Source organism: Leptopilina boulardi, unplaced genomic scaffold (genome assembly GCF_019393585.1).
Source record: "Leptopilina boulardi isolate dan_hultmark-lab unplaced genomic scaffold, ZJU_Lbou_2.1 LbouV2_172, whole genome shotgun sequence".
NCBI classification, from domain to species: domain Eukaryota; kingdom Metazoa; phylum Arthropoda; class Insecta; order Hymenoptera; family Figitidae; genus Leptopilina; species Leptopilina boulardi.
In genome coordinates, this window is record NW_026137721.1 from 1,002,881 (window position 1) to 1,023,458 (window position 20,578).

The 20,578-nt window shown below is 26.8% G+C and overlaps 1 protein-coding gene across 3 annotated transcripts; it reads right to left on the bottom strand.

The window, feature by feature from the left end:
* Positions 1-1,819: 1,819 nt before the first annotated feature.
* LOC127277612 (putative ankyrin repeat protein RF_0381) lies at positions 1,820-15,679 on the bottom strand. Of its 3 annotated transcripts, none has more exons than XM_051298890.1 (3): positions 15,529-15,679; positions 4,949-5,119; positions 1,820-4,417 (listed from the first exon to the last, which is right to left on the bottom strand). In XM_051298890.1, the coding sequence occupies exon 3, from the start codon at positions 4,409-4,411 to the stop codon at positions 1,841-1,843; it is 2,571 nt and encodes an 856-aa protein (XP_051154847.1). In that variant the 5' UTR covers positions 4,412-4,417; positions 4,949-5,119; positions 15,529-15,679; the 3' UTR covers positions 1,820-1,840. The 3 variants fall into 3 exon arrangements, with proteins under 3 accessions (XP_051154847.1, XP_051154849.1, XP_051154850.1); XM_051298892.1 differs by lacking the exon at positions 15,529-15,679 and adding an exon at positions 5,224-5,316; XM_051298893.1 differs by lacking the exon at positions 15,529-15,679 and adding an exon at positions 5,218-5,292.
* Between the last annotated feature and the right edge of the window lie 4,899 nt (positions 15,680-20,578).

A 20,578-nucleotide genomic window follows, 5' to 3' on the forward strand; every position in this document is an offset into this window, starting at 1 on the left:
AGTGCAAAAAAACGAATAACAGCACATGAAGCACGTCTCAGCATCACAAAAACAACAAATAACTGCATTTATTTATTTAAATAAAATTTGTCACAGTTATAATAATTCCTTGTTGTGCTTGACAATAATCGAAATTGTAGGTTATGTTTACTGTATCAAACTACATAAGTTTTTAATTAGACGATATACTTACTCGGTGGATTTATAATGACTGTAAATACAAGTTTTAAAAATGATATAAATTTTTAAACACAAGTAACTAAAAACATAAAAAAAACACGATAAATGCATTTTTGGGTATCTCACCACTTGACACGCGCCACTGTTTAAATTTAGAGCTTACAAGAGTTTTCCGCTAGGAACCGCTAGTGAGGTTAATCCTAGTTGAAGCAATTAATTTCCGGAAAATCGGACTCGGTTTTCTCACACTTTGCCCACCTAGTGGAGCCTCCTTATACTACTCCGTGGTTCAATTAGAAACATAACCTCTTGAATATAAAAACATTGTTATAGAAATAAATTATTATAAATTTTTTATTTTAAAATTACTTAACTCTAGTGGTTATGTGTGGAAAGTCATTTGTTTGAATTTCTCGAAATAAGAATGTAAATCAGAAAGTATTTACGAAACCCCTTTTTGCCAATGTTTAAACATTTTTTTCAATAATTATTTATCAAGATTATGCGAAATTCCGAGAAGACCTTTCTCTATTATTTCCAAAAAATTACAATCTAAAATATTCTATTTTTTTCAAATGAGAAGAAATCTACAAAACCATTATTTTCTCCCCCTTAATTTTAAAATTTTTTACGATACATTAAACTTCGTTACTTTAATTTTTTGAGATAAAATAGAAAGTTAATTGTGGAACAATTAATTTTACAAATTCTATAATGAAATTTTTTTAAATTTCAATTTTATTGTAGAAAATGGTTTAAATTAAAAATAATTACTATTAATTTAAAAAAAAAATTTCGCAGAAGAAAATAAATTATATTTTTTTTTTCTTCAAGATGGGTAAATTAAAATAAAGTCATTAACAATTTATTTTAGATATAATTTCAAAAACATACAAAAATTATAAAAAAAAAATTATAAATATATTAAATATTATTATATTATTTATATTTTCAATTTACAAATTTAAAAAAAATTAAATCTATTCTAATTGAATTAGAAAAATATTATTTTTTTTACAGTGAAAATAGTAAAGAACACGCCGTTGATAATTTTTTGTAGATCAAAAACTGAAAGATATTGTAAAATTTCTTGAACATCTATCTATACATGAAAATTTAATTTCATAATTATTTTCAATGAGACGAAATATATTTTCGTAAAAGTCGATGATTTCTATAATATAGTTAAGTTTTTTTTTCAGTTTTCTTCAATATTAATTCATCGGAAATTTAGTAAATAAACATTTCAACATAAATTCAAGTAATAATATTTTGATTTTGAATTAAATTATTCACATAATTTTTGATTTTTGACGAAAACGAAATATCAATATTAACATAGTAATATTACAGTAATTTTATGACGTTGTTTTACAAAAAGTATATTATATTTATTTCAATTTCGATGAATTTTATGAAAATAATGAGAATTCATATAATTTCTACTTTTTTTGTCTTTTGTACATATATAAGCTTTACAAAATAGTTATATATCAAATTTAATGTTTTTCAAACATTAACGTATAAAGTATAACTATATAATTTTTAGCCTCTTTTTGATTTTCAAAAAAAAAAAAAAAATAAAAGTTTATTATATAAAAATAAATACGCAATATTCAACACAAATAAACGAACACTATTATTTTTCTTTCACTTTTAATTAACAAGAATTTTTATCATAAACAGGGAATGCCTCAGACAATCGTTTTATTTGTAACACATTTAGATAATCACAAATATTTTCGACAATTTCACAGGGAAGATGAATTTGAATACTATATCGTATAGCATAATAAAATGACTTTCTACACGAATCAATATATTCAATTCTTTCTCTAATTTTTTTAACACGCCTCTTAAAAAATTCTTTGTACATTTGAAAACTTTTGATATTTTCTAAATTTTCCATTAATTTTTCATTTGAAACACAAAATTCCAATTTACAAAGAGGTTTCGCCAAAAAATCATAATACGTCAATTCTAGTTCATCAGGTAGAATTTTGGTATTTTTCATTAAAGTGATTTCGTTTTGACATTTATTATTCCATTGTTTAATTTGAATTGCATTAACAAAATTGTCGAATGTTTTTTCTTCACCAATATTTAAATTTCTCGGTAAAGATTTTAATAAAATTATTCGCGCAATTAATGCCTGTTTAATATTTCCATTTATATAAATAATCTTTTCACGTGAAGTTTTTATTAATAATTCTTGAAATTCAACAAAAGTTTCAAATTTTTGAATATGATCAATTATTGCCATGAATATTGTATTTTCACTCTCTAATGATTGAATTGTCAATTTATATTTATTATTGTAATCATAATCAAGAAACAATTTAATTATATTGATTGATGTTTTTTGTTTAATTGCAAGATTTATGCACGATACAACTATTTCTTCTAGATCATCTTTTGGTATATAATCGAGAAGTTCTTTGAGTATTTCAATTTGTATGTTCTCCAATTTTGTCAATGATTTTTGAATTACACAATCAAGAGGTGTATATTGATTTTGAACATTGCCTTTTGGATTGGCACCGGCTGCTAAAAGAATTCTAACCATTTTCAAATTTAATTCAACAACAGCAAAATCTAAAGCAGTTTGATATTTTTCATTTAGCGAATTAACATCAACACCAATTTCAATGAATGCTTCAACTAATTGCCAATAATTCATTTCGGCAGCAATGAGAAATGGTTTTTGTTCGCCAAAATAATTTACCATTGAATGACCAGCTTTTAAGAGTAATGTTAAAATTTCATCTTTCACATTTTCAGCATTTATATCAACTTTTATCATTTCGGCACCATTTTTTAAAAGTTGTTTCACAATTTCCGTGTGTCCCTCTCTAATGGCACACGAAAGGGGTGTTTCTTTTTCTTCTTCTGTGAAAATATTGACTTCAGCGTCATTCGCTAATAAATATAACAATATATCCAATTGACCATAATATGCTGAATAATGAAGTAGAGAAATATTGTCATCTGTTTTTGTATTTATTTCACCGCAACCATTATCAATGAGATATTTAAGTAATTTTAAATAACCACAACGAACAATTTCAAAAAGATGAATTTTCTTTATAATTTTCATTGATTCGTTTTCAATAAAATATTTAACAACATCCAATTGATTATTTAATAATGCTAAATCAAGAGCAGTTTTATTATTTGAATTTTTAACATTATTATTTGAATATCCAGATTCAATGAGATATTTAACTATATCGATGTGACCATATTCTGCAGCACCATGAAGAGGTGTATCTAAATCAAAATCTGTATTTATTTGCACACCACATTCTATTAAATATTCTAATATTTCCCAACGATCATTTGAAGCTGCGATATAAAGCATTGGAATAGAAATATATTCTTTAATATTGAGAAATTCTAAAATATCCATTCGACCAATTTCAATACATTTTCCAATAACATCAAAAAATTGTTTATACGTTAATACATTTTTAGCTCCATTTTTCATAAGAAATTTAACAACTTTCAAATGTCCTTCTCTCACTGCATAATATAATGGTGTTCTTTCATATAAATTTTTACCACCAATAATATCAAATTTTGCATTGAAAAAAAGTTCCACCATTCCTAATTTTCCCTTTTCAGCTGCTTTATGAAGAAAAAAAAATTTTGTTGGAATTTTATTTATTTTATCAAGACATTTTTCCAATAAATATTTTAAAATATTGAAACGATTTTCAACAACACTGTAATAAATTAATGAATCGTGAATAATTTCATTTGTTATTAAACATTTTAGAATATCTAAACGATTATTTATAAAATAAAATCGCATATAATTATTAATTTCCAATGATGATAAATATTTTTTTGATCCATGTTCAATTAAACATTTAATTATTTCCAAACAATTATTTTCCAATGCTAAATGTATTGGTGTTTTTTTACATCGATTTCTATTGTTTATCTTCCCGTAATTATGATCAATCATTAATTTTAATATTTCAATATTTTCTCCTTGAGCTGCATAATGTAGTGGGGTATTTTTTTTACCATCTTGTTTAAATTCATCATTTTGATATGAAAGAAATTCTTTGACTTTTTTGATGTTTCCTTTTTTAATAGCCTTTACAAGAAATGAAATAGTGAGTTTTCTAATTTTCTTAGGTGGTTCTTCTAAAGATTCAATTTGTGAACTTTCTTTTTCAGGAGGTCTTTTACCTGACGATCGTGTTTTTCTTGTACTCGACATTTTTTACTGTTTAAAAATTGTAAATACTCTTTTAATACATAATTATTTATAAAAGTATTTATATTATATTTATTCAATTTTTTTGAACTGTTTTTTTTTTTTAATAAAATTTCATAATAAATATTTCGAGGACTTTAACAGATGATTTCTATTGTTATTTAAATTAATGTAAAATTTTGAATTTTTAATACTAAAAGAATAATAAAATAAATGAATTAGGTATATTTATTAATAAAAATTAAAAATATGTAACGTGAACAGTTCAGAAGAAATGAATTTGACGGACAGCCAAAACAAAAATTAGTCCAACTTCTCGTCTTTGTATTTTTAATTAAAAAAAAAAAATGTAATCAAAATATATATCAATAAAAATTTAAGTAATTTTAATTATAAAAAATTGAATTGAAGATTAAAAATTTCTCATAGGTTATATATTATTTATTATAAATCATAGGTTATATATTTTAAAATTGCATTTTGTTGGTTCTTATTTCACAATATAATTGTAATTATTTGATATTATTATATAGTACTTACTTATTATACTGTTTTGTATTTTTTTTTCCAAAAGTTCAAAAACATCAATCGTAACAGGACTAATCAGATCAATGAAAAACAAAGAAATTAATGAAATAGAGACATCAACGACGCGACTTTTTTCATTGCGAAATCTATATTACTCAGACTAAAATTTGTTCTACTCCATTGCTGTAAAAAATACAAAGAATTATTAATGATTATGAATTTTAATTTTGAATAATTATTATTAAAAACTACTTCATAAAAAATGGTAATGGTAATTTTACCATTACATTTTACTATTACAATTCTTCTTCCTTTTTTTAAGCTTTTTGAAATAAAATAAACTAGGAAAAACTCTCAAAACTATATATATCTGGAATGAGCATGAAGTTGTATACATATTAGGAACACTCACTCTATAGGCCGTTTCTGAAATGTACATATCGACGATACTAATAACCCTAGCGGAAAAGCGAGAAATTACAGGTCACGTGGTAGATTGTTATATAAAGGCCTGAGCAGAATAGAAAAGTAAATGGTATATCGTCACGAAGTAATAATAAGGAGACTCAACTCTGTATTTGCCATCTGTCAAGGTCACTGTACGATAAGTGACATGTTCGCTAAAGGGAATTAACTTTCGAATGAGAGCGCATGTGCAGTGTAATATACGTGTCTCTCTCTAACTAATAGGAAAAGTGCGACTGCAAAAGTTGCCGGCATTAGACTACAGGTGCTTTTATACCTCAAATTTCGATCGGATGAACATTATTTCTGGACCGTGAAAATGCGTGAAAAGTCATTTTCACGGCGGGTATTTTTGAATTGTTTTATACAAAAAATGTTTTCTTAAGAAATATAATATTAAATAATTGTTTTAATATGTAAGAACACTTTAAAATAGTGATAGAGAGATGATTTGATTAAAAAATTTAGCAAATTTTGCTTTAAAACGTTTTCTGCTACAAGAAACTGTAAAATGACGATGTTTGTGAAATGGTTTGTACAGTGCTTCTTCCTTGTGAGTGTCTCTCAGAGTTTTGTTTTGTTATGTCGGTTCTTTTTAACTTGTAATAAATAATGAGTGCTGAAAATAAATCGGTAAGTTGAAATGTTTATCAAATAAATTTAAATTCAACTAATTGTTTCGAATAACTGAAAGAAACATGTACACATGTACACTGTACAAACCATTTCACAAACATCGTCATTTTACACTTTCTTGCAGCAGAACGTTTTAAAGCAAAATTTGCTAAATTTTTCAATCAAATCATCTTTTTATCACTATTTTAAAGAGTTCTTACATATTAAAACAATTATTTAATATTATATTTCTTAAAAAAACATTTTTTGTTTAAAACAATTCAAAAATACCCGCCGTGAAAACGTCTTTTCACGCATTTTCACGGTCCAGAAATAATGTTCATCTGATCGAAATTTGAGGTATAAAAGCACCTTAATGACGGCAACTTTCTCACTCGCTTTTTTTCATTAGTTGAAGAGAGACACTGCACATGCGCACTGGTTTGAGAATCAATTCCATTTAGCGAACAGGACACTTATGGTCCAGTCACCATAGCCGAATTCCGATAATATACACCATTACAGTTTTTTATGCTTTTAGATGCGTTTTTGGTCATAAAAAGGGTATTCCTCTACTCGGATCTGGGTGTCAATTTTTTTCTACACTTTTCGGTGTATTTTGTGCAAGAATATGCAATAAAATCGTCTGCCTAAGAAAAATTGAATTTTTTTGGTAAGTTTTTTATACTTTTGGATGCGTTTTTAGTCATAAAAAGAGTCTTCCTCTTCCTCTACTCGGTGAAAGCCTACTTTCCTCCGGCTGTACCTGCACGGAAAGCGCGTTTATCGTGCATGTAGGACAAAAAATAATAAAAAAAGATATACTTATAACTTATCTGTTTGGTGTTTTTCAAATTTCAATCGTGGTAACTTGAGTTGGGAAGAACTATTCACAACGAGAGGTAAAGATCGCTGGCAGTAGATTTTGTTAATCTTGGTGGGATTTCCCTCGCAAGCTAAATCTACAATAGCTACGCGTGAACATGAACGTGTTGACGTCACAATGTTATTCAAATAAATGACGTAGCCCCAGGGTTGCACAGTTACGCGTAACTCAGAGTTTTTTACATTTGTAAAATACGTATAATACCCCCACCATAAAAAAATGCATTGTTTGAAAAATTTAGGGTAATTTAAGGTGCTTATATACCTCAAATTTCGATCAGATGAACATTATTTCTGGACCGTGAAAATGTATGAAAAGTCATTTTCACGGCGGGTATTTTTGAATTGTTTTAAACAAAAAATGTTTTTTTTAAGAAATATAATATTAAATAATTGTTTTAATATGTAAGAACACTTTAAAATAGTGATAAAAAGATGATTTGATTGAAAAATTTAGCAAATTTTGCTTTAAAACGTTTCTGCTACAAGAAAGTGTAAAATGACGATGTTTGTGAAATGGTTTGTACAGTGTACATGTGTACATGTTTCTTTCAGTTATTCGAAACAATTAGTTGAATTTAAATTTATTTGATAAACATTTCAACTTACCGATTTATTTTCAGCACTCATTATTTATTACAAGTTAAAAAGAACCGACATAACATAAACAAAACTCTGAGAGACACTAACAAGGAAGAAGCACTGTACAAACCATTTCACAAACATCGTCATTTTACACTTTCTTGTAGCAGAAAACGTTTTAAAGCAAAATTTGCTAAATTTTTTAATCAAATCATCTCTCTATCACTATTTTAAAGTGTTCTTATATATTAAAACAATTATTTAATATTATATTTCTTAAAAAAACATTTTTTGTATAAAACAATTCAAAAATACCCGCCGTGAAAATGACTTTTCACGCATTTTCACGGTCCAGAAATAATGTTCATCTGATCGAAATTTGAGGTATATAAGCACCTTTACATATGTAATATACGTAAAAAACTCTATGTTATTTACCTGAGGTTATTACATACACAACCCTGCGTAGCCCGTTCAACGTTTGCAGAATGCTGATTCTACACTCACCTAAAATTGCGCGAGCGGTCCGCATTTGCGTTACGTTTTTTATATATATAGAATATTGGGATCTCTTGTGGGGCGTGGCTTAATCATTTAACCTCCTCTCAATGGTACCATTTTTCGACACCGCGTTAAAAACCTACGCTGATTGGTGGAAGTTGGACAAAATTAGACAAAACGACCTACTCTCGAGGGTTACAAATATTTTCACCAGAGAGCGTCTTACAGTACAAGAGATCCCAATAGTTACGGAAGCCTGTACGGCTCACGAGCATCTCGGACGCAAGTGGCGGTGTTTCATACCACAAGTGGCACGAAGTCCGTCCAACTTGTGTAGTGTTCTTAAATTCTCGAGAATTTAAGCTGGGGTTATATTACCAGGAAAATTACGGTAATATAAATTTTTTAACAGAATTCAAGAGAATTTAAGAGAATATTGAGAATTTAAGTTTATTTACGTAAATAATGTATATTTATTGTTTTTATTAATATAAGACATGTATTTTATGATAATTAAGATAATTGCTTTTTTCTAAAAACATTTTTTTATTCTATGAATAAAAAAATCTTTAAAATCATATTTTTTAATATTTGTTAATAATCAAAAAGATGATATCGATTACTTTGAGTCAAGTGATCAATATTATATCTTTTTGATCATTAAATTTACCGAGTAATAGAATCAAAATAATATCATATATTTTTTAAATTAAAAACTTATGTTTATGAACATTGATTAAATTGCCAAAGCACGTGCCAAAGCCTAAAGGAAAGTGAGGTTATATTGTGTTTTTATTTATTTCTATTTTGCCTCCATTCTAATTGTATGTATGAATGGATGCTCTGAATTTAGTAAATTTGAAAATTTGAATTAGTTAAGCAATATATGAAAAAATTTAAAAATTATTATATATTATCTGCATTTTAATTTGTCTTATTTAAAAAAGGAAAATTCTCATAAATTCTCAGAGAATTTAAACGTTGGTTATATTCTTGGTAATATTCTCGTTCTCGGTAATATTCTCTCGGTAATATAACCGACTTAAAACACTAGTAGCTAAAGGTGCTTATATACCTCAAATTTCGATCAGATGAACATTTTTTCTGGACCGTGAAAATGCGTGAAAAGTCATTTTCACGGCGGGTATTTTTGAATTGTTTTATACAAAAAATGTTTTTTTAAGAAATATAATATTAAATAATTGTTTTAATATATAAGAACACTTTAAAATAGTGATAGAGAGATGATTTGATTAAAAAATTTAGCAAATTTTGCTTTAAAACGTTTTCTGCTACAAGAAAGTGTAAAATGACGATGTTTGTGAAATGGTTTGTACAGTGCTTCTTCCTTGTTAGTGTCTCTCAGAGTTTTGTTTATGTTATGTCGGTTCTTTTTAACTTGTAATAAATAATGAGTGCTGAAAATAAATCGGTAAGTTGAAATGTTTATCAAATAAATTTAAATTCAACTAATTGTTTCGAATAACTGAAAGAAACATGTACACATGTACACTGTACAAACCATTTCACAAACATCGTCATTTTACACTTTCTTGTAGCAGAAACGTTTTAAAGCAAAATTTGCTAAATTTTTCAATCAAATCATCTTTTTATCACTATTTTAAAGTGTTCTTACATATTAAAACAATTATTTAATATTATATTTCTTAAAAAAAAACATTTTTTGTTTAAAACAATTCAAAAATACCGGCCGTGAAAATGACTTTTCACGCATTTTCACGGTCCAGAAATAATGTTCATCTGATCGAAATTTGAGGTATATAAGCACCTTAATGTAGTGTAACGAGCGACTGTATTCTCGCTCGACTTTACTTTCGATATCTCGAATTACGATATATCAAAGCGCTAAATTTTAATATTAAAATTTGTTAAGAATTAATTTAACTGTCTCTTAATATTTTATTCTTCTTAAAATAAAACTATTCAGATATTCGTAAAAAGCATGACTAATTTTAAATAATTCCGTCACGCTTTATTTCCTTTCAAACTCTTGTTCCCAAAATGTACAAAATAAACATTTTTCAGAATAAACATTTTGGTAAAATGGCAATAGGAAATACGATCCCAAGTTTCCCTTGCTTTCAAGTTGAAATATAAACCTCAAAAAGATCATAAAAATCCACTTGAAAAGGTTGTTAATTCCTTTTTCTATAGGACACTAAACACGTGTTGACCAGACGCAACTCGGCTCATAAAATATAGAAAAGCCTCAGACTAGGCAAACAAAGAACTTCATGTTCGCGACGACAATTCTTTCATATTATAATTCAAATCCTAATTTAATTAATGCAAAACGTTATTATCATCATCTCTAAATCAACGTTTTACCCAGTAAAAAAAAAAGTATAGACAGTAAGGAAAAAGTATAGACTCATAGCTTAGTGGCTATACCGTTCGGCATAGGTAATCTTGTTTGATTATTTTAAAAGAAATGTTAGCTATAGATGCTAACGAATATTTGATGAAAAAAATTTACTATACATATCAACTAAAATGTTTGCTAGATCTGGTAAATTGTTAATTGTGACGATTAAAAAAACAAAAAATCGACAATTTAAACCCCATAGCTAACTTCTTTTATGAGTGCACCAAAAAAACTATATATTATAGATAGAAATCTGATTTATAAACAAAAACTAAAAAATAATTTTGTGAAAAAAAGTGTAAATTTTAAAACATATTTTACGTAAAAAATTAGAAAAATATTATTTTCAAAATTCTGGGACAGAGAATCGTTGAAAGATGTTAAAAAATAAATAAAAGTTTTACTGATAAAATACGTAACAAAATAATATTAAGTAACAATAACAATAATAATAATAATAATAATAATAAAAATTATAATAATTTTGTAACTATAATACCTAATTGATCAACAACTGAAATTTTTCTATCAAATTTCACTTTCAAATGATTTACTAGGGTAGGAACAAATTATTCTCCTTGATGGATTTACTAACAATGTGTAAACTCAATCTAAAAAAAAAAATTAAGATATTAATCTATTAATTAAAAAATTGTTGTATTTTAATTCTTTATTTAAAAAGCATTTTATAAACATGCCTTTTTTAAAAACACTTTTCTTCTAAAATAAACAAAATTGACTAAAGAAATAAAAAAAATGCTTCTCGATTTTCTTTAAATTTAATGATTTCAGTAAATCTAAATGTTTATAGTTTTTTTTTATAAAATACGTCAATTTTAATTTTTTTTTGAAATTGTGTTTTTAAATAAATTTTACGAAAATTTGATGTATGAAATTACTAAAAAAAATGATTTAATACTATATATAGATATTTTGTAATTTATTCTGTTTAAAATGACAGAAAAAAATCGGACACAAAACTCGTATAACTTTCAATTATAGAAGGGAATGAAATAATAACATAAATAATTATTTCAATTTTAATACGCGATTTTTAACAATATCTACTTGTCCTTAACCATACTTTCTGATGCTTTCTGATTCTGAAATATGTTTTTTCAATGTTAATTAATCGGTGAACACATTTTCGCAGGGAAATTAATATTTTATTAATTGTGAAAAAATTTATAAGCTTTTAAAAGTTGTCCCTCACTTTTAACCTTTTCGACCGTAATCATCGTATTTATGATTTTTCTTTTATAAGACAAGCGGCACGTTAAAATAACTTATGGGAAATCAAAGATCAAGTTACTATAATTATTTTGATACATAATAAATTGATGTGCTTCAGTCTTCAAAAAAATATTATAAGTTAAATAAACGAAAACACGCGTGGACAAAATTTGAAAACAACCGTAATACGAGTGATACTTCATGAAAATCATATAAAAGTATTCGAAAAGTACTTGTATATATTTTCACATGTGCCATTTAACATCCCGTGAATGTGCTTCGAGAAAAAATACTTTATTGCAAAGATAATGTAAAAATATTCATCAATTACGGTCGACCGTAATCGACCGAAATTTTTTAGAAAGAAATTGTTATGTACGAAGTTGCCGATTATAATTTCTTTTTTTAGAAACTGTCATTAATTATTAAAACCTGAAGGTTAAGATTTAATGTTTATTTCGAGACACAAAAATGGATCCAAAAAAATTCATTCTGAAAAAAGATAAGATGCGAGAGAAAAGAAAAATAGAAAAGGAAAAAAGAGAAAAGAAATTGGAAAGTTTACGAATATTAAATTTAAATAGAAAAAAGTCTATGAAAATCGTATGGTAAATTTTAAAAATTACAATTTTACATTTTTAAAACAATTCACTATAATAAAAATCTGTTTTAAAATGTAATGTAAATATTCAAATAAAAAATTTATATATCTAGTTAATTTTTGACACATGCTTTTATACCCAGTGCATTATTTCAGTATTTTATTATTCATATAAATATTGATAATATTAAACGAATTTTATTGCTTTTTAAAATTATAACCTCTTAAAAAATTCCCTTCAACTGTTTTTTATCCTAAAAAGCAAACATCTGTTGAATATTTCTTTGTTACAGGTTAAAAATAATTCTCAATTTTAAATATTTATAACTTTTTGAAGACAACTTGTTTTATCTGTCCACTTGTATAATTGGAAAGCTTAGTTCTTGAAGTTTATGTAGACAGAGTTTCAATACTGTGCTATAAAAAAAAAAAAAAAAATTTTCTTATTGAAAAGTTAAAGGTTTCAAAGATATGCCCTTAAGCGTTTGAAATATAATTTTTTCATTAAAAACAAATAAAACTTAATAATAAAATAAATGTCATATATTATATATATAACGCTTCGCTGCTGAAATTTTCCCATTGTGTACAATCTAGGGCCCACAATTCTTATCAAAAACAAAATTTTTTCTTCGATCGTACAATATTGCCTTCTGTATGAATTAAAAGATTTCGATAGAAAGTAAAAATTAAAAATTTTACATGAAAAAATTTTGTTTTTTAGGGTTCCGTACTCGGTTTGGAACCCTATTAATATCGGTTTTTTTGAAATCGTGTACCCCCCCTCCCCTAGCGGCCAAACAAATTTGAATTGATTAACATAGCGTTGTCAAGGAAAAACCATGAATTTTTAAGAAAAATGCCTAAAAATGACTATGTACCCCCCCCCCTATCCCTTAGCAGCCACATCTTTTGACATAGAGAGCTCAAATTTGGTACACTTATGTATTTTTACGTGAAAATTACAGGAAAAATATAGTGAACTTGATTGGGATTGATTTACATATCGTTGTCAAGGAAAAATAAAAAATTTCGAAAAAAGCGTTTAATATAATATGTAATGTAATGCACGTAACACAAAAATTTATGTTAAAAATTGTAGAAATGAAATTATAAAGTATTTTTAACCTTAAAAAAAAAAATAAAAATTTGTAACTTTCTTTGTGAAAATGGTAAATTGATATATTGTATTAGGTTACTATACTTCTTTTAACAACTTTTCTGAACAAATAAGTATAATTATAATAAAATGAAAAGTACACTGAATTAGCAATTTTCTCATTTTTTTCTCACCTCTCATTTGTGTAGAAAACAAAAATTTGTCGTTTTCTTTGTGGAAATGGTAAATTTATATATTAGACTAGGTAACTATACTTTATTGAACTAATTATGTGAACAAATAAGTATAATTATAATGAATTAAAAAGTACACTGAAATATGAATTTTTTCAAGGTTACGAAAAATTTAGGCATTCGAGTATATCTGAGGCACGGACGTTGAGGACCTAGGTGGGAGAAAGTGAGAGAAGGGGTAAAATTTCAGAATTTTACCCTTTCCAAGATGTGACCGTCCAATGGCTCAACATTCTTCTCCCACCTAGGCGCTCAACGTCCGTGCCTCAGATATACTCAAATGGTTTTTTTTTCGAAACCTTGAAAAAATTGCTAATTCAGTGTACTTTTCATTTCATTATAATTGTACTTATTTTTTCATATAATTAGTTAAATAAAGTATAGTAACCAACTTTAATACATTAATTTACCATTTTCATAAAGAAAACGACAAATTTTTATTTTTTACGCAAATGAGAGGTGCGAAAAAATGTGCATGGTTTGTTTACATTTCATGTTTGTTTACATTTCACATGTTGGACTTGCCCTTAAGGCCAGGTGCAACTCGTCAAATGTAAACAAACATGAAAATGTACGTAATTATTAACAAATTTGCGACAGCCTTTTTTTAAATAGAAAATAAAAATTGTTCTTTTCCTATGTGAAAATGGAAAATTCATATTGTATAAAACTACAGCCTGACACCGTACTTGACTAATAATATGAATATATCTTGCCAATAATCAATTATCCATAAAGGAAAAAGCATTTTACCATCTTGTTTTCTGCCTCACTTGGACCTGGCCTTAATAAGAATTATGGACCCTAGATTGGACGCAATGGGAAAATTTCAGCAGCGAGTATATGACGTTTATTTTATTATTAAATTTTATTTTTTTTTCAATAAAAAAATTACATGTCGAAGATTTAAATATATAAGAAAACATCCACAAAAACTCGTATCTATTTATTTTAAGGGTATGTGGGCAAAGGACGTTTTTTTGTGGTTTGAAACTTTATCTGAAATAAAAAATGATTTCGGGTTAGAATTTTGGAAAAATGATTTAGTTTGGTACAAGAAATCTCGCTGTTCTACTCATTTGATATATAACTTAACGCAAAAATAATAAAAATAAAGCAATAAATAGTAAAATAATGTATTTAATCGTAGTTCATTCAGCGGCCACTTGCTCGAATTGGCGCTGTTTATTGGAGCACTGACACACTCAAGCAACGTCTGTGTATTCGCCGCCATGTTTCTTTTTATTTTCGTTTAAAAATTAAACTTTTTAAACATCATTTTTTAATAATTTAACTCAAAATTATGTATTTTTCGGAGAACAGAGAGATTCCTTGTACCCTAATCTATCATCCCTCAAAATTTTAGACAAAAATCTTTTCTCATGAAATGCATACTACCAAAACACATTTTCCCATACTAGGTCACGTGGGAGGTTCCCACATAACCTTAATGCGTTTGAGAAAAAAATTATCCTGAAATATAAATATCAAAAAATTCAAATGCAAATTCTAAATTTCAATAATTTTTAAAAATTCCAGTCTAAAAATTCAAGAATTATTATATAATTTTTCTGTCAAATTTTGCAAATTTGTTATTAATTCTTACTGATTCTAAAGATTAATACTGTTTTTTTTTAAATTAAGAAACAATAGACACAAAATGAAATATTACTATTATTTATTCAAATTGTTGGGTACGATTGATATAGACGGAAACAGAAGAAAATCTCAATAGTAGTTATAACCTAAAAATAAACTTTGCGGAACATTGATATATGTTCTAAAGTATATACAAATTTGCTTAATATGTGAAAATAAAAATATTACATAATAAAAAAAAAATGTTTACATAATTCAAAAAAAAATTATAGATTTGTGTTATTTAGAATCAAATTACAAATATCGGCAAAATAAATCACAAAAATATTGAAAATATTCAAATTTTCTTTACAACGTATATAATATACTTACCCTGAATATTTTCCATTCACATCTTTTTATTTCAAAACCATTTACATGTAAACGTAAGTGAAAATAACTAATATCTGTAATTATCAAATATAAGTCTTAATAAAAGGCAAATGACATGATAGTTGACCAGTTGATTATGATTTGAGCGCCAATTCACTAAAGGGCAATTTTCATGTGATTTCATTAAAGTGTTTTTTCATCGGAAATTACATGGGCATCTGATTGGATAGTAATTGTAACGAGCGACTATTCTCGCTCGAATCATTTCGAGGTATCGAATGAACGATACGATATGATTAAAGTTACGATTTAAATAACCTTAAATAAGTGTAATTATAAAACATTTTATATTACTCTTAACATTTTCTCATAATAAATAAAATAGAGTTTTTCACATAAAGGAAATAGCATGACTAATTCTAAAGTATTTCTGTTGAACTTTTAAGTTTATTTCAATATCGTATTTCTTTTAGCAACATAAAAGATTAAAAGAGAAATGTCGTAAATCAGTACAAATAAATAAGAGAAAATATATTCACATATTTCCTCTTATTTCAATTTAGTCCAGTCAAATTAAACATTTCAACTTACAAAAATTCGGAAGTCAAAAATTCTTTTTGCAATCGATGGGGGGTATTTTACTGAGTATAAAACCAAGTTTTCGAATTTGGGGGGTGGTAAATTTTTCCGCCATCTTGAAAAAAAGAGAAATTTTTTAAATTGCAAATATTACAAAAACTATCACTTTTACGTGAAAAATTGTAAACATCAATTTTGTAGAGCTGAAAATTGCCTACAAAATTTGTTTAAACAATTTTGTCATATGATGAGTAGTTTTTATGTTATATTAAAAAAATCGAAATTTTTAATCGCAAAAACTCCATTTTTACCATTTTTTGCAAAACTGATACAATTTATCGCAAAATTAGTCCTATTCAAAAATAAAGGCATTATAAAACTATGCAACTTTGAAATTAACTTTTTTTCCATACAATAATTAGGAAAGAGTGGGGAACGCTTCAAAGTGCGCAACTACCAGATGTGCGTTTAACATATTATGTGACGCTCCACGGTGAAAGGTATCTATCTCCCCAAATGCATTAGGCTCAGTTCTCCATGTACGTGTAAGGAGAAATGAGCCTAATGCATTTGAGGACAAAAACTTTTAATTGCAAAAATTTCTAAAATTATCACTTTTACGTGAAAAATTGTAAATATAAATTTTGTAGAACAAAAAAAACCTACAAAATTTTTATAAACAATTTTTTCATGTTGAATATTTTTATTAAAAATTAAAAATTTTTTATTGTAAAATATCAATTGTTACCATTTTTGCACATGTGGTATGATTAACAACGATATACAGCATTATCAAACATATTGTGTCTGTTTTAATTTTATGTTTTTTTAATTTGCAATAATCATTTAATTTTTCATTTGTGGACTAGGCCTATTGGGGAAACCACATTTAAAAAAAACTCGCCAAAACTATACCTCAAAGGTGGTGCGGAAATGAGTTTTGATATTTTACAATAAAAAAATTTTTAATTTTTAATAAAAATATTCAACATGAAAAAATTGTTTATAAAAATTTTGTAGGTTTTTTTTGTTCTACAAAATTTATATTTACAATTTTTCACGTAAAAGTGATAATTTTAGAAATTTTTGCAATTAAAAGTTTTTGTCCTCAAATGCATTAGGCTCATTTCTCCTTACACGTACATGGAGAACTGAGCCTAATGCATTTGGGGAGATAGATACCTTTCACCGTGGAGCGTCACATAATATGTTAAACGCACATCTGGTAGTTGCGCACTTTGAAGCGTTCCCCACTCTTTCCTAATTATTGTACGGAAAAAAAGTTTATTTCAAAGTTGCATAGTTTTATAATGCCTTTATTTTTGAATAGGACTAATTTTGCGATAAATTGTATCAGTTTTGCAAAAAATGGTAAAAATGGAGTTTTTGCGATTAAAAATTTCGATTTTTTTAATATAACATAAAACCTACTCATCATATGACAAAATTGTTTAAACAAATTTTGTAGGCAATTTTCAGCTCTACAAAATTGATGTTTACAATTTTTCACGTAAAAGTGATAGTTTTTGTAATATTTGCAATTTAAAAAATTTCTCTTTTTTCAAGATGGCGGAAAAATTTACCACCCCCCAAATTCGAAAACTTGGTTTTATATTCAGTAAAATGCCCCCCATCGATTGCAAAAAGAATTTTTGACTTCCGAATTATTGTTTTTATTTGGTCTTTTTCACGCCCCACAGACTGGACTAATTCTAAAATGTAATCCTAGAACGTCATAAAAACCACTTGAAAAAATGTGATCCTTTCTATAAAAAAAAGGGACACTAAACACATGTTGACCAGACACGGACTTTTACTACCTTCAATAGAAAAGTCGCGTACAGGCTAAACAATAGACGAAAGTCTACAACGGAAATGCTTTGTATAAGAAAGCAATAAATAATTAAATAATTGTTTATGCACATGTTTTAGTATATTTACACATTTGTATGTAAGCGTTATTAATATTGTTAATTAATTAATAATTGACTATCAGAATATTATAATTTAATATTATTATAATTATATTATAATAATATAATTATGGATTAACCATATAATGTTGTGATGATTAATGTTTATTATATTTTAATAAATAGTATGTTGTATGATGGGAGAGAATAAGTATAATCTCTCTTATGTATGTGTGAACGTATAAGTAACACTTAAGAACGATGTGATAAGTGTTAGTGAAGTGATACACGTATAGGAGTAGCGAATACGCTCCATAGTGAAGCATGCGCACAAACTCAAAATGGACCAAAAGCGGAGAGCGACTCCGCTGGACCAAAAACTCTCTAAGTTAGTTCTAATCTTGACTCTGACTTGAAAGGTTGTTTTCTAAACTCCTTAGTCAGCTTGTAATTTATCATATTAATAAATTTACAGGGTTTTACCTTCGAAGGAAGAACTAATAATTATTCTTCCTTTGAACGGGTTTCCCTTCCGTTGTATCGGAAATTAATAATCTTTTATTTAAACCTTCCCGCTTCCTTCTTAAAGGATTTAACTAAAGAGAATCCAGCCAATCATATTCCATTTTTAGAGTTGCGTAATAAAAGGTAACTCGGCTCGTAAGGGCGCACTCACACCTCTGGCTGCCTGCACAGGCAGCCTCCCACCACGCAGAAAACGTACAAGAGTAAGAGAGACAGAAAATTCAAATTTAAATCTACTGACTCTCTGATTGGCTCTCACTGGCTGCCTGTGCAGGCAGCCAGAGGTGTGAGTGCGCCCTAACATAATATTTCCGGAATCGTTGATAGAACTTTTTGTATTTGGAATTATAAATTTCAATTGTATAGCACGACAAAAAGGGTCAAGTGTCAATTTTTCGAAATTGAGATTTTTCCTTAAAAAAAATCAAGTAATTAAATTAATATTCGAGTCACAAAATTCTTATACAATATACGCGGTTAAAAAACAGAAGTGTAAAGTCAATATTATTATGAATAACACTTAAAGTCATGTGATTGTTATGATTTCACATATTTATTGTAAATATTGGGATCGGCTAAACTGCAATACGCCATCTAGTGGGGACCCATTCTCTCCCTCCATTTTCTTTCTTTGTCTCTCTTCAATTAATAGGTTAGAAAGAGTAGAAAAAACAAAATGGAGGGAGAGAATGGGTCAAAATTACTAGATTGTTACTAGACCACCGTTCCCAATTCTCAGCAGGGTTTTCTCTCAAAATACTTAATAGATTGTACTAAAATTTTGTGATGAACTCAAAAATATTTATAATCTAACACGTAAAATTTATACTATTTTTGAGTTTTCAACAAATTATTTTTACGAGAATCTGCGGAGAATATTTACATGTAGAATCATAACAATTACATGACCTTAATAATGAATAAAATAACATTTTGTTTTTTTTTTCACTAATATGATGTATTCCACGCCAAAGTGTAAGTCCATCTGCAATTGCATCTCCGATTTTTTTAAAGATTTTTGTTTCTTTTAGTACTTATTGAGACTAGCTTCCATGAATTTTTTCAAATTTTTTTAGCAAGCCGTTTTCGAGTTATGGAATTATGGAAATTGAACAATTTTCATGACTTTTAATTTTCGAATGCTCATAACTTCCTTAAAAATGCATCAATTTTAAAAGTCTTTTTTTCAAAATTTGTTTTTTTACACGTACTTTAAAAAAAAAGGAAATTTTTTTAAACGATATTACTATCAAATTTTTGAGTTTTAATGATAAAAAGTCATTTTTCTCATTTGACGTACTGATCGATTTTTTTCAAAAATTTTTCAAAAAACTACTTTTTACGAAACTTTTAAACCTAGCCCAATAATGGGCAAACAATTTTTACAATATTTTCGGAATTTTTCAAAAATTTTTGAATTTTTTAAAAATATTTTTGGTTTTCTTTTATACTACGTACTTTTATGTACTTTGATGCGCTGATTACGAAAATCATAGTGAAAATACACAAAAATTTGATTTTTATGGTGAAAACCATAAAAACCCTGGCGGATTCGATTTGCGTAATGTCTACTTAACTAAGCGGACTTTAGGTAGACATTAGGTAGACATGTAAAAAAACGTATAAAAAAGCTATTAATCGACTTATTATGATAAAAAAAAGTTGATAAAAGGGTAAATGAATGTTTATAGAGTAAATTCGTACAAAATTTGTAATTAATAAAGCAATAAATAATTAATAATGAATGGAAATGTGCGCGAGGTACCTGATCAGTTCAGCTGTACAATTATTTTCGTGCTATTTTCATGAAAAGAATATAAATTAACGGCAAAAACAATTGATATTTATAAAAAAGTGTAAAATTGATTTAATTTGAGTGTTTGCAATACGAATTATTAAATAATAATTAAGTTTTTATCAAATGTGAATAGTGTTGTGAAAACCTGTGAAAACTAATGAGTTACTACATTACCGATCGCATATGATAATAAAAAGTTCTCGATGAGTGTAACAAAAAAGCTGCAATCATGTCC